The sequence below is a fragment of the Poromitra crassiceps genome, assembly GCF_964638095.1.
Source record: "Poromitra crassiceps genome assembly, chromosome: 12".
In the NCBI taxonomy this organism is placed as follows: Eukaryota; Metazoa; Chordata; class Actinopteri; order Beryciformes; family Melamphaidae; genus Poromitra; species Poromitra crassiceps.
This window is the reverse complement of record NC_139632.1, coordinates 3,490,325-3,505,761: the sequence shown is the minus strand read 5'-3', so window position 1 is coordinate 3,505,761 and position 15,437 is coordinate 3,490,325. Positions and strand designations below refer to the sequence as shown.

Sequence of the window (15,437 nt, the reverse complement as noted above, 5' to 3'; positions counted from 1 at the left end):
TATTATTAGATCTGTCCATAAAGTAGGCTACATCGATGGCAGCATCATATTTAGTGTTACTTATCTTGTGATAGCTATTCTGTTTCAATGGGGCCATGCTGCAGCTTAGGGAAAACACATAACACGTTTTTAACAACACATAGCCTACTTCCATCATGTAGGCTGTGCTGGGGGAGGCGATGAATGTGCTAAACTTTTGAAATAGTAGCCTACTGGATTTTGAGAGTTTTGGGTAACGCTTTAGAATACAGCCCGCAAATAAGCATGTAGTTAGAGTATAACAACGGGATTTAGGGCTGTAGTTATAGTCTAACTACGGGGTTTAAGGAGTGAATTATAAGATCTGTACTTATAGTCTAACTACGGGGTTTAAGGAGTGTAGTTATAGTATAACAACGGGGTTTAAGGAGTGTAGTTATGGTATAACAACGGGGTTTAAGGAGTGTAGTTATAGTCTAACAACAGGGTTTAAGGAGTGTAGTTAGAGTATAACAACGGGTTTAAGGAGTGTAGTTAGAGTATAACAACAGGGTTTAAGGAGTGTAGTTAGAGTATAACAACGGGGTTTAAGGAGTCTAGTTAGAGTATAACAACGGGGTTTAAGGAGTCTAGTTAGAGTATAACAACGGGGTTTAAGGAGTGTAGTTAGAGTATAACAACGGGGTTTAAGGAGTCTAGTTAGAGTATAACAACGGGGTTTAAGGAGTGAAAAAATACTTTAACTAGAGGGTAACAAGATCTGTACTTATAGTCTAACTACGGGGTTGCGGGCTGTATTATGAAGCAGGGGACAAATGTTTGTACTTATAGGCTAATTACGGGGTACCACACTGTACTTACAGGGTAACTACGGGGTTTAAGGAGTGTAGTTAGAGTATAACAATGGGGTTTAAGGAGTGTAGTTAGAGTATAACAACGAGGTTTAAGGAGTCTAGTTAGAGTATAACAACGGGGTTTAAGGAGTCTAGTTAGAGTATAACAACGGGGTTTAAGGAGTCTAGTTAGAGTATAACAACGGGGTTTAAGGAGTCTAGTTAGAGTATAACAACGGGGTTTAAGGAGTCTAGTTAGAGTATAACAACGGGGTTTAAGGAGTCTAGTTAGAGTATAACAACGGGGTTTAAGGAGTCTAGTTATTCAATTCAATTCAAACTTTATTTCAGACCCAGGGAGATCCATAATATAATAAAAAGAAAAACAATAAAAAGGCAGTACAATAAATAGTAAGTGTTGATAACAGCACACAGGTTACCAAGATACTCAGGGTCTAGTATACAGACATTTTCGCCAGTGGTTCCACAGTCTGGAACTGAACTTGCCCGAGCTGCGTTCATGATTGGTCAGTACAGCAATGATGTCATTTACAGATTCAGATGCCCTGCACATAAATCTATACATTAAATTTCTGAGAACGGCAGAGCAGGTCGGTACCCCGATACTGACAAACATAATGCTTGCACTAGAGCTCCTCTGAACTTTTAGCAGCAGCCTCATGCAGTCATTATAAGCCACAGTAAGTTTTCTCATGCTGTTTTGTCTATAACGACACCACAGGTGAGCCGTATACAGGGGTGTACAGTATGTTTTAAAAAGTGAGATCTTCACAGAGATAGAGCACATTGAGAACTTGCGACACAGTATATTTGCTTGGGCATATAGCTTCCGTCGCTGCCTTAGGATGTCCTTATCATCAGAGAGGTCGTCTGAGATAACATGGCCCAGATATGTAATCTCATCACACTTGCTGAGCAAAGTGCCAGACAGGTAGAAGTCAGGGAAAATTGCCCGCTTGTCTTCTCTACTTCTAATGATCATGAGCTTGCTCTTTTTGGCGTTATAAATAATATCTGAGACAGCCCCGTACTGTGTGCAAATTCTCAAGAGCTGTTGGAGACCAGCACTAGAAGGGCTAATGACGACCAGGTCATCAGCATACATAAGATGATTAATAACCAAGTCACCCACCCTACAGCCCGTACCTGATGTATTTAACAGCAAAGACAAATCATTCATATATAAATTAAACAAAATTGGTGACAATATTCCCCCCTGACGGACGGAATTGGACACATGAAAGGGAGCCGATGTCACACTCCCCCATTTTACTCTCATTGTCTGTCGGGCATACCAGTATACTAAAATGCGTACTAAAAAACTGGGAACCCCACTTTTAGACAATTTAGAAAACAATTTCTCATGATTAACACGATCGAAAGCTTTAGAAGCATCAATAAAACACATAAACATAGTAGAATTGTGCCTATTAAATTTATCTAAAATTTCTTTGAGAGCAAAAATACATAGGTCAGTTCCAAGTTTTCGTTTGAAACCAAATTGATTGTCAGCAGATTGAATAAACCTCTCAAGTCTACACAAAATAACTGACTCCATGACCTTGGACATGACACTTGCTATGGCTATTGGCCGATAATTGTCTGAGCTGTTCAGCTTCCCTACTTTGTCCTTAACCACAGGCACCAGGACACCAGAGAGCATTGATTCTGGTAGCACCCCATGTACAAACAGCCCAGTGTAACACATGGCCAACAGAGGGCACAGTTTCCCACTTGCAAATTTTAAATGTTCTGCAGTAATACCATCAAGACCACAGGCCTTACCATCTTTAAGCTTCAGTATTAACTTGCAGATTTCGTCAGGGGTGACAACAACATCATCATTATAATCTACATTATCTACAATATACAGGTTGCTTTTTACACAGTTTAAAAGCTCATAATATTTCCTTTTCCACAGTTGTACAATTTCATCCGGGCCACTTACACCATCTATATTAGATGGAAAAGCTGTTTTGGAATTACCAATGGTCTTTATCTCTTTCCAAAAATCATTGACATTATTGTTCTTCAGCTTCATAGCCAGAGAATCTGCCCTCATCATATTTTCATTTCTTTTAATATAACGCAGAGCACTCTTAAATTTATTGTTAGTGCATTTCATATTTTCAAACATGGGTCCTTGTCTACATTTACCAGACTCAACCCACATTTTAAAAGCGATTCGTGCCTCAGAATGGAGCTTATCTACATGGTTATTCCAACCAGGCTTACCATTACCCTTGCTACTCCTCTGTTTGTATAGAGACCTGCTCGAGACACTAAGAGACTCCACAATAATATCATACAGAGAGCAGAGTTCTTTAAAGTGAAGTACATTCTTACAGTTCATGTCCCGACACAGTAGGGCTTCTTTTGGAATGTCAATATTACCCAGCAGGGCATCAGAATAACTGGCATACTTATCAAGATCATAAATAGACAATTTTGACCAATCAATTTTCCCAATACCACCAGCAGGGCCATCATAGTTAGAGTATAACAACGGGGTTTAAGGAGTCTAGTTAGAGTATAACAACGGGGTTTAAGGAGTCTAGTTAGAGTATAACAACGGGGTTTAAGGAGTCTAGTTAGAGTATAACAACGGGGTTTAAGGAGTCTAGTTAGAGTATAACAATGGGGTTTAAGGAGTCTAGTTAGAGTATATAGACTCCTTAAACCCCGTTGTTATACTCTAACTAGACTCCTTAAACCCCGTTGTTATACTCTAACTAGACTCCTTAAACCCCGTTGTTATACTCTAACTAGACTCCTTAAACCCCGTTGTTATACTCTAACTACACTCCTTAAACCCCGTTGTTATACTCTAACTACACTCCTTAAACCCCGTTGTTAGACTATAACTACACTCCTTAAACCCCGTTGTTATACTCTAACTAGACTCCTTAAACCCCGTTGTTATACTCTAACTAGACTCCTTAAACCCCGTTGTTATACTCTAACTAGACTCCTTAAACCCCGTTGTTATACTCTAACTAGACTCCTTAAACCCCGTTGTTATACTCTAACTACACTCCTTAAACCCCGTTGTTATACTCTAACTACACTCCTTAAACCCCGTTGTTATACTCTAACTAGACTCCTCAAACCCTGTTGTTATACTCTAACTAGACTCCTTAAACCCCGTTGTTATACTCTAACTACACTCCTTAAACCCCGTTGTTATACTCTAACTACACTCCTTAAACCCCGTAGTTACCCTGTAAGTACAGTGTGGTACCCCGTAATTAGCCTATAAGTACAAACATTTGTCCCCTGCTTCATAATACAGCCCGCGACCCCGTAGTTAGACTATAAGTACAGATCTTGTTACCCTCTAGTTAAAGTATTTTTTCACTCCTTAAACCCCGTTGTTATACTCTAACTAGACTCCTTAAACCCCGTTGTTATACTCTAACTACACTCCTTAAACCCCGTTGTTATACTCTAACTAGACTGCTTAAACCCCGTTGTTATACTCTAACTAGACTCCTTAAACCCCGTTGTTATACTCTAACTAGACTCCTTAAACCCCGTTGTTATACTCTAACTAGACTCCTTAAACCCCGTTGTTATACTCTAACTAGACTCCTTAAACCCCGTTGTTATACTCTAACTAGACTCCTTAAACCCCGTTGTTATACTCTAACTAGACTCCTTAAACCCCGTTGTTATACTCTAACTACACTCCTTAAACCCCGTAGTTACCCTGTAAGTACAGTGTGGTACCCCGTAATTAGCCTATAAGTACAAACATTTGTCCCCTGCTTCATAATACAGCCCGCGACCCCGTAGTTAGACTATAAGTACAGATCTTGTTACCCTCTAGTTAAAGTATTTTTTCACTCCTTAAACCCCGTTGTTATACTCTAACTACACTCCTTAACCCCTGTTGTTATACTCTAACTACACTCCTTAAACCCGTTGTTATACTCTAACTACACTCCTTAAACCCTGTTGTTAGACTATAACTACACTCCTTAAACCCCGTTGTTATACCATAACTACACTCCTTAAACCCCGTTGTTATACTATAACTACACTCCTTAAACCCCGTAGTTAGACTATAAGTACAGATCTTATAATTCACTCCTTAAACCCCGTAGTTAGACTATAACTACAGCCCTAAACCCCGTTGTTATACTCTAACTACATGCTTATTTGCGGGCTGTATTCTAAAGCGTTACCGAGTTTTGTTCTGTTTTCATATTTTTTTGTAAACCCCACGGAGTCCTTTCTCTCTAAATAAAGATGTTTAAAAAGCGGAAAATATAGAGCAAAGGTCCACAACAGACTATTAGTTTGTGAAATGCACTTCATTCAGTTCACTCAGAAGAAAACTAATGAAGGATATTGGAACAATAGTCAGAGTACGCGCGCGGGAAGTGAAAATACAAATCTGGAGCTCAACCAATCAGAATACACACAGGCAGCTGCGCGTGCAGCCGAGTCGACAGGCACGCGCCGAAAGTCAACCAGTCACAGGCGGGGAACCGCATAGTGTTATTTGCATCAGCTGCCTATAAATAGGGTGCTTCTGTTAACCGGGCTTCATTCTCTGTTACCGAGAAGTCGTCAGCATGCCTGAAGCCGCGAAGTCCGCCCCCAAGAAGGGCTCCAAGAAAGCCGTCACCAAGACCGCTGCCAAGGGCGGCAAGAAGCGCAGAAAGAGCAGGAAGGAGAGCTACGCCATCTACGTGTACAAGGTGCTGAAGCAGGTCCATCCCGACACCGGCATCTCCTCCAAGGCCATGGGCATCATGAACTCCTTTGTCAACGACATCTTTGAGCGCATCGCCGGTGAGGCGTCTCGCCTGGCTCACTACAACAAGCGCTCCACCATCACCTCCAGGGAGATCCAGACCGCCGTGCGTCTGCTGCTGCCCGGTGAGCTGGCCAAGCACGCCGTGTCCGAGGGCACCAAGGCCGTCACCAAGTACACCAGCTCCAAGTAAACCGCTTGTAGATACATCCACCTAAAGGTCCTTTTAAGGGCCACACACTACTTCCACAAAGAGCTTAACAATTCTTCACCTTCTCTGTAATCAACATATTATTAATTCATGCGTTTACATGGACCTTGTAGCGTTGCCGTTGGACTAACGTTATAGTGTCACACTGACCGCCATGTAAAAGCCCTTTCATAATGGCACGACATGATGGTGTTCCTCAGACCACCTTCAAAATACTGGGTCATCAACCAAAATAAAGCCACATGTCTATCTACTGACCTCTACATTTAAAGTGAGTTGTTGCTATTGGTTTTAATGCTGTTGAAATGGGTACGGTGCGCCCACATCCCCTCGAACCCCACAATGACTTTGGGTCATATATCCTACAAGCCAATGTGCACATTCAGCGGAGGAGTGATGTCATCTGGGACACCATGACTTGGTGTTGCTCAGAGAGCAGTAGCCGAATGGCATGAAGAAAAGGAGAAGAGAATGCCTAACCTTACCTGCACACCAGAGCAATCTGCTCCTATGACATGTTTTGCTGCTGGAAACCCTTATCCAAACTAAACATTGTGTTGTTGCATCAGCCATAGAGCGAGAGGCCATGTGGATAAGTGAGGCTCTGAGCTGGACAAAAATAAAAGGACGAGCAAGGAGTTCAGTTCCATTATAAACTTTTGTACGGTGACTTTGTGAACAAGTTTGCGCACATGAATATAGCTTGGAATGAAATGTCCAGCAAATATATATTATGTAAAATTGTGTAATGACTTGCATGTTTGTGTTTTCCCCTACAAACATTTGGATGAAACAAGCTCTCAGGTCTGTATCAGAAATGTATTTAGTAAGAGTCTCTCAGAGAACAAGAGAGACATCATGTGGCTGGTATCGGTTGGCAGACTGGCAGTCCGAACAGTCGTTAACTGGAGCTGCTTTGTCACAACCAAAGAGTGTCCTATGGATGACTGCATAGAGGATGAAACCATAGAACATCTGCTCCTAAACTGTGAGCGATCTAAATATGTTTGGGGGAAAATGGTCAGTATCGGTCTTAATGTTACTGTGAATTATAATGCTGTGATGTATGGTGTTTTTGATGAAACAATGTCAGGGCCACACCAGGACTTTTTCTGGACAGTTGTTTGTGTGGTCGTGGCCAAGTTGTGGAAAACGAGATGTGCCACGGTTATCCACCAAGCCGTCATCCTGGGTGGAGTGGTCTATAAACAAATCATAACGGAACTGAAAAGACTAAGGGGCACTTTACACGAGGACGGTTTCCTATGGAAACGGGGAATTATTTTATCGTTAGTGCCTCCCGTTAAGACGGCGACGGCGAATTCGCGCTTAGGAAACGACACATTTTGAAACCACCCTCTAGAGTGGAATTGTTGGTGACGCTTCCCGCTGAGCGCTCCATGTAATCGGTTAGAAACGATAGTCTTCCCAGAAACTCTGACGTGCCTGCACACGCGACGCACGCTTGGCAACATTCAGAATTAAGCTACACTGCGGCCGACTTCAGTTACATGTTCATAACGAGCGTTACTGCTGCTGCGAGGAGCCGATGGCTGTACCCGGTCGGCATTTAACGTTAGGCAAGCACATCGACAGTGTTTTCTCACTGCAGCCTACACAGTAGACAGTGTCAGCACAGCCAGCGCTCCCGATCCTCGCTGCTCGTTAAAGATTTCCAAATAGGCTTATTCTGATAAACTGGTCACATCTATGTAACGTTCTCACCCGAAGAATATTACAACTTTAAAACAGTTTGTTTTTTTTAGCTTGAAAACAGCTTTTTGGCAAGTCTAAAAATTACTACGGTAGCCGTAATCTACTTCCGTGTCTAAAACCCAGAAAGACGATTACGAAATGACGTCATGTAGAAGCATCCGTGGAGTGACGAGCAACGCCCCGTTGACCATCACAATGCCACCTAGCGACCTGGCATGTACATTACGGCGTTTTAAAAATTCAACAGCGCTCATGTAAACAGGGAGAAGGTGTGAAGGAGAAGGTGTGAAGGAAACGCTATTGTGTCGTTTCTTCCAGAGACTGTCCTCGTGTAAAGGGCCCCTAAGAACACTGGACATCAGAACAAAGAGACCCACACCCTGGCACCTGCTCACCTTCTAACAGACTTCTTATTTTTGATAATTATTGCTTTCTACTGTTTATACAATGTATTTACTGTAAATGTAACCCCTGTTTGAATAATTTAATAAAGTATATTTAAAAAGCAATGCAGCAGCCGAGCTGGCGAGCGTGCAGGATTTCTAGTAACTGATATCTGCCATAATAGACACATCTGATAGGCCTCTAACTGATATCTGCTCAATGTGAGCTCAAATCCCTCACTACCTCCTTACACCTGTGACAGAAGACAGATCAACCACGCTCTCATAATGTATTAATAGGGTGACCAGATCCCAGCAAACCAAATGTGGGACACGTTGCCAATGCTGAGTAGGGCTGCAACTAACGATTATTTTCATTATCGAGTAATCTGTCGATTATGTTAGACTAATCGATTAATCGTTTGGTCTATAAAATGTCACCATAAATGGCAATCATCAGAAAGCCGGAACAAGAGATTTGTTTTATTAGTCTGTCTCTCTCTCACTCTCTCCTATTGTGATTATCAATCAATCAATCAATCAATCAATCAATCAATCAATCAATCAATCAATCAATCAATCAATCAATCAATCAATCAGTTTAATACATGTCCCAGAAGGGCACTTTGGTTCACATCAGACAGTTAAGAATACTTTTTTTTTTTTATTATGTCCTGATATATTATATGATTTTACTCAGAGTAACATAATGAGACTGAAAACCACAAGTTATTTATTTTGTTTTATTTATTTTTTCTTTCTTTTCATCTTCCTCAGTCTAAACAATTCTCATCATCTCTATACTGCCTTCCACTCTAGTTACTATGTGGTGTGCAATGTCACTATATGTCTGTGTTTATTCTTATGTTTATGTGTTTCTGTACACTGTACATCAGTAGTTTGTACAACCCTGTACCTTTTATGTCCTACATGTTTGTATTATGTATGCACCTTCTGTGGAAAATAATTTGTAGATGTTTAATTACATAAAGTGCATGAAACCCATGACATTATGGAAATAATTTACCTTTTTTTTTTCTGGGGACCCACAATGATCTATCTATCTATCTATCTATCTATCTATCTATCTATCTATCTATCTATCTATCTAAAGAGTACTCGTGTAAATATACTACCACAGTGCTAGTATGAACACGTAAAATGCAAATTGATAGGCTATTTTAGTCTAGTGGACTCAAGCACAGCAAGTTGGATAGCACGGTATAAGTTTATTTGACAATCATGATATTTATCTCGAATGGAGAAAATACATGTTTGGCCTACTTTAATGTAACATCAACCTTTTAAACAAAACATATTTTCAGTTCCATTAAGCATGACTGCATCATTCACAGTCACAAAGTTAATGCCTCAGGATCTCTCCCGCCTAAGTCTCCGATTGCCTCAGTGTGTTTACCAACACCACAAATCTGACGATTAAAACAAAACTAATAGCAGCATTACAGTACTTTGACTTGTATTCCCTCGTCAGACATCTCTGCTTACTGTAAAACTAGTGTTGTTTGGAATGTAAAGCATATTCAACCATTTTATGAGTCGAAATGTGAGGAAATCCCACTGCGAGTAGAATACTGTGACCGGGTAATGGAGAGGTTTGAAGCTCCCCTGAATAAAAATAAAGTCTCCTCGTTGCTAAAAACGACTCCATTTCGAAAGGAAACAAGTTATCTAACATCTCGAATAAGATTTAGACTTCAAAACTGCTCCGATCTGTGTCTTTTCTCCCTAAAATGTGGAAGAGAAAACACAAGTGTCGCCACATTTCAACAGGACAGAGAGAGAGGCTGTGTGTGTTGAGTCTACACGGTCCTCATGCTGTGTATAAGTCCCGCCTCTTGCTCAGCATGGATGATATTCCAGTCAGACTGTAGAGTTTTGTGAAGCAGAAAATACTCGAGAAGAAGAATGGCAGAAGTCGCTCCAGCTGCACCCGCCGCTGCCGCCCCGGCGAAAGCGGTCAAAGCCGCCAAGAAGAAGGCGGTGGTGAAGCCGAAGAAGGCCGGCCCCAGCGTCGGTGAGCTGATTGTCAAAGCTGTGTCCGCCTCCAAGGAGCGGAGCGGCGTGTCTCTGGCCGCCGTCAAGAAGAGCCTGGCTGCCGGAGGCTACGACGTGGAGAAGAATAATGCCCGCGTCAAGATCGCCATCAAGAAGCTGGTGGAAAAAGGCGCTCTGCTGCAGGTTAAGGGCACCGGGGCGTCCGGCTCCTTCAAGGTCCCCAAGGCTGAAAAGGTGAAGAAACCCGCTGCCAAGAAAGCCGCTCCTAAAGCCAAGAAGCCCGCTGCCAAGAAACCAGCCAAAAGCCCCAAGAAGAAGGTCGCAGCTAAGAAGCCAGTAGCCGCCAAGAAATCCCCCAAGAAGGCTAAGAAGCCCGCTGCAGCGCCCAAGAAAGCAGCCAAGAGCCCAGCCAAGAGCCCCAAGAAGGCGACCAAGAGTCCCAAGAAGGTGGCGGCCAAGAAGCCCGCTGCTGCTGTCAAGAAAGCTCCAGCAAAGAAGGTTGCCAAGCCCAAAGCAGCTAAGAAAGCTGCCCCCAAGAAGAAGTAAGCTTCCAGCTTGACTTCTCCCCAAAAAGGCTCTTTTAAGAGCCACCCACAACCTTTTTAAAGAGCATCCCTATTTTTATTTGATGACTAATTATTAATTATTAAGCTCCACACCATGAAAACACATCATTTATACAACTGGCTAAAATGTTTCTACTAATACGCTGGTATAATTGAGACACAATAACTATAGATATGAGTGACACAACGGATATGAAAATGTATCTGGATATATATTTGTATATACATGATGTGGTAGGCTACATTCATCACAACAGTAATGCAAACATCATCGTTATCAATCACAATATTATGCCTTAATTTCTGCTCATTTCCCACTTTGCAGCTTTTTTGGTTTCCTCTACTTTTCTCTTATTCTAATTACACAGATCCATCTCTATAAACTAACCATGAATAGACGTGGCTATGGATACTATGTTATTTAGGAAGAAGCTAAAATGTGGCACAAGGAAGCTCTGCAGGCCAAAACTGAATCAGAAAAGAGAAAAAAAAATAGCTTATTGGATACTTAGATTTTAATTAAAGTAATAAGTAAATACATGTCTACTGCAACAGTAAACAATGTACATCTTCAAGAATAGACAGGAGCACAACATGCAACGCGTTTCAACCTCTCTGGTCTAGAGCCTGAGTAGACCAGAGAGGTTGAAACGCGTTTTGTTTTGTGCCCCTGTCTATTCTTGAAGATGAACATTGTTTAACTTTTACTGTTATTTATAAAAAATAAATAATCATAAATTAATTTCATTGTCATTGCTCACACTCCCATGATCATTATAACATATCTTTTCTGTTTTTTCTTTATTTCTCATGCACATCACCATCTAATTGGCATTTGTATGTATTACATTAATACAGTACATATAAAGTAAAATAATGTTATTGGCTTTAATAAAAATTCATACAGTAAGTTAGGCCTCCAGCTGTTTCAAACACAGCAGTCTCACGTAGACAGAGAGACCACCATCTCCACAGACAGAGATGCCGTGATCTCTCCATATACAGACAGACAAGCACCGAGTATCGCTGCTCTATCTTGTTGGCTCAGTTTGTAAGTTAAAAAATATTAAAACTACAGTAGTTTTAAACATATTTTCCATTGTTCTCAGGTGCGACAAGGCCAAAAATGATCACTGTAAGCGGAGTATGAATCACTATAAGCAAATTATTTAAACAGCATGTGTATAGGAATGATTTTGGACCAAGCCTTTTGATCAATATAAGCGGTTGATCACTATAACCGTGATCAGCGGATTCCACTATATATATATATATATATATATATATATCTATCATGTATATATCGTGTATATATGTATGTACATACATACATAGGCTACATTATGTATAGAGAGGAGAGAGAGAGAGAGAGATAGTTGTTATTTCAAAATAACAACGGTTATTTACAGATTCTGTGAATTTTTGCTAATATACTGTAATTGCTCACTATTTTGCACTATCACCATTTAACTGCCTATTTATTACAGTTCTGTTATTATTCTGTATAGATCCCGGTCAACAATGGTCTTCTATTGTACTCTATACTATCACATTCCATTTAATTTTCTTTTATCTTCCTTTTTGAATATCTTCAGATTTGGTGATTTATGTTACTGGGTAACAAAATGTCTTGTTTTCTGTTTTTGATTCTTTGTAACTGCTAAGTGTTGCTAATGTATGCTTTGGCAATGTAAGATGCACCTTATCATGCCAATAAAGCCCTTTGAATTGAATTGAAACAATTGAGAGAGAGGGAGAGAGAGAGAGAGAGAGAGAGAGAGAGAGAGAGAGAGAGAGAGAGAGAGAGAGAGAGAGAGAGAGAGAGAGAGAGAGAGAGAGAGAGAGAGAGAGAGAGAGAGAGAGAGAGAGAGAGAGAGAGAGAGAGAGAGAGAGAGATTAGAGAATCGGCGGGCTTTCCTCCAATTGGCCCTATTGATCTGTCACGCCTCTGCTCACGCCTCCCCTCAGGCAGGCCAATCAGCGTGTAGCAGCGCTCCGGCGTTGCCTTTATGAAGCGACGCTCTTCCAGCAGACATTATTTTCTGACTTTTCTCGTAGAGAGGAAGAGCTGAATTTGAAGCATGGCCAGAACCAAGCAGACCGCTCGTAAATCCACCGGAGGAAAGGCTCCCAGGAAGCAGCTCGCCACCAAGGCTGCCCGTAAGAGCGCCCCGGCCACCGGCGGCGTCAAGAAGCCTCACCGTTACAGGCCCGGTACCGTGGCTCTCAGAGAGATCCGTCGCTACCAGAAATCCACCGAGCTGCTGATCCGCAAGCTGCCCTTCCAGCGCCTGGTCAGAGAGATCGCTCAGGACTTCAAGACCGACCTGCGCTTCCAGAGCTCCGCTGTCATGGCTCTGCAGGAGGCCAGCGAGGCTTACCTGGTCGGCCTGTTTGAGGACACCAACCTGTGCGCCATCCACGCCAAGAGGGTCACCATCATGCCCAAAGACATCCAGCTGGCCCGCCGTATCCGCGGAGAGCGCGCTTAAACTCCCCTAGTACATCACAACACAACGGCTCTTTTAAGAGCCACCTCCATATTTACTAAGAGTATTCCCTTTATCTTCATTTAACAATTTTAAAAAGTGCAATCAAATAATGCAACCCAGAAAGTGCGTTTAGAGATCTCTGTTGCCCTTACAGCTGTTGAGTGAGTCTATTTAATCATAAAGCACACATTGCTGTTGCAACACAATCATTTGATAAATGTATTACTCCTTTAGTTCTATACAGGGCATCCGCATCTGGGGAAATGAAGAGCCTTAACAAGTGTTACGAAGTCTTAATAACTATTTTAGAGGTATTAGATGTAGTTAATGTGCTGATGGTGTTAAATGAGCTTAGATATTGTCTAATATTGCAGACTCCTGAATTTAATCAATACCGTATTGTGACAGACTTTGTGATCTGTCTACCATTTGCAGTTACTGCTCAATCAATTTTCTTTCTAATAAAAATAAAACAATTTGGATATGAACAGAACATCACAAAACATGTATTTCAGTTCCTATCTTTGTGACCTTTATTTTGAAATTTGACTTTACACTGATGTTCTTTTAAATAAAATGACTTGTTTATGTGGCTCAATACAAATCAACACTCGGTTTCTCAGTAGTTTTATTTTGAAAATCCAAAAACCTGCGCAGCGAAAGTGTTATTTGCTATGTTAGCTTGACACCAATAATCTTCTGATTGGTCGAGGATCGCGAAGCTGCAACTGACCAATGAACAAGCAGCTCGAGAGGGATATAACCCGGGCTCCCGGCTGTTGCCATTCATTCTTTGATTCTATCTTAAATCATAAGAAAACACGCAAAATGAGTGGACGGGGAAAAACTGGCGGTAAGGCTCGTGCCAAGGCAAAGACGCGCTCATCTCGTGCTGGACTCCAGTTCCCGGTCGGCCGTGTCCACAGGCTGCTGCGCAAAGGAAACTATGCCCACCGTGTCGGTGCTGGAGCCCCGGTGTATCTGGCGGCGGTGCTCGAGTATCTGACCGCTGAGATCCTGGAGTTGGCTGGAAACGCTGCCCGCGACAACAAGAAGAGCCGCATCATCCCCCGTCACCTGCAGCTGGCCGTCCGCAACGACGAGGAGCTCAACAAGCTGCTGGGCGGAGTCACCATCGCTCAGGGCGGCGTGCTGCCCAACATCCAGGCGGTGCTGCTGCCCAAGAAGACCGAGAAGGCCGCCAAGAAGTAACTTGCTCCAGCTTGTCTTTACAACAAACCAACGGCTCTTTTAAGAGCCACCCACTCACTGACAAAGAGCTCTCCTTGTATCTTTACTATTTAAAGGTATCATATTATTACTATCAACATGCTTCCGATTTGCACACGAGATTACACAACTTCGTCTAAAAATCATTTTGAACCAGACTGATGTAATTACTGCAATTTAACACATTTGCAATAAAATGACTTTCTGCACTCGGGCCAAAATTTGCGACTCAGCTTGGCTCTGCAACCAGCTTTGTGTTTATAGCATGTTTCCACTGCAGATGCTTTGAGAGGTTTGATGTCTTGTCCTTCCGCGCAACAAAAAGTTGTTGTAGAAGACGGCGCTTGCAATCCAATTATTATTCAGATTGCTGGCAGATTATTACGGAGCATACCGCACTGCGCCTGTGACACGTTGAAAGGAATACATAGTAATACACTAATGGACTGTTAGACGTTTTAAAAACAGTAAATGCATCATCTGTAAGATTCAAATACTGTGATAAAGTTTTAAAAGATCATATTGTCATAAAAAAACTAGGCTACAAGATGTCAAAATGGTTAAAAACAGTAAGAATTCATATCCTGTTATCAGGGGTAAAAATGCTAAAAGGCGTTCAATTCATTTGTTTATTTCATTTATTTCATTTCATTTATTTGTTAAAAGTTAAGCTAAATAGAGTATTATTCAGTGATCTGCAATGTACCCTTAATCAACTAGCTTGAGATCGATTGCTTTTGTCTCCGCCCACATATCTAGGAGAAGGGGTCTATTTCCTCATTCAGTAAAACGCTGTACAGAGGAAACACTCTCATCACTCTCGTGATTATTCTCTCCTTTACAGGTATGTTGTCGCTCTTTCACATTGCTAAGCGGTTGTACTCTGTTCAGAACATGTTTTGAGTGTAAAGAGATGGTGCACGTGACGTTTTGACTGAGTTAAAATAACGTTTGCCGAGTATGGTAAAGTGCTTGTTGTGTTATAGCAAAGAACTTTTATGGAAAGAAATTACAGCTCCATATTGCCCCATTGCAACATCAGCGCCCAGCAGCCTCCGCCATTTTTTATTTTTGGAAGCGTGACAGCGCCAAAAGAACCTCGCACAGGCTCGCAGTGGTCAGCTGCGGTAGCGCTGGCCCCTATAATCAGCCTCTCTAAACAGTAACTCAACGGGAGAACACTCTAAACTTTGGGGATTCACATCTTTTCCGGGCGTACTGCAAATCT

General features: G+C 41.8%; 2 protein-coding genes and 2 pseudogenes across 4 annotated transcripts; all 4 read left to right on the top strand.

Moving 5' to 3' along the window:
• Positions 1 to 5,413: 5,413 nt before the first annotated feature.
• On the top strand, positions 5,414 to 5,788 carry LOC310786724 (histone H2B; the record flags this gene model as incomplete). The annotated part of the gene is made up of 1 exon (XM_083648002.1): positions 5,414 to 5,788. One exon carries the CDS (start codon positions 5,414 to 5,416, stop codon positions 5,786 to 5,788), a length of 375 nt encoding a protein of 124 aa, XP_083504128.1.
• Positions 5,789 to 9,831: 4,043 nt separating this feature from the next.
• On the top strand, positions 9,832 to 10,467 carry LOC310786722 (histone H1 pseudogene; annotated as a pseudogene). Its single transcript has one exon. The product of its transcript is annotated as a histone H1 pseudogene (transcript).
• Positions 10,468 to 12,568: 2,101 nt separating this feature from the next.
• LOC310786723 (histone H3.2) lies at positions 12,569 to 12,979 on the top strand (the record flags this gene model as incomplete). Its single annotated transcript, XM_083648001.1, has 1 exon — positions 12,569 to 12,979. The coding sequence occupies one exon, from the start codon at positions 12,569 to 12,571 to the stop codon at positions 12,977 to 12,979; it is 411 nt and encodes a 136-aa protein (XP_083504127.1).
• An 828-nt stretch (positions 12,980 to 13,807) lies between these two features.
• LOC310786266 (histone H2A pseudogene) lies at positions 13,808 to 14,191 on the top strand (annotated as a pseudogene). Its single transcript has one exon. The product of its transcript is annotated as a histone H2A pseudogene (transcript).
• Positions 14,192 to 15,437: the final 1,246 nt, after the last annotated feature.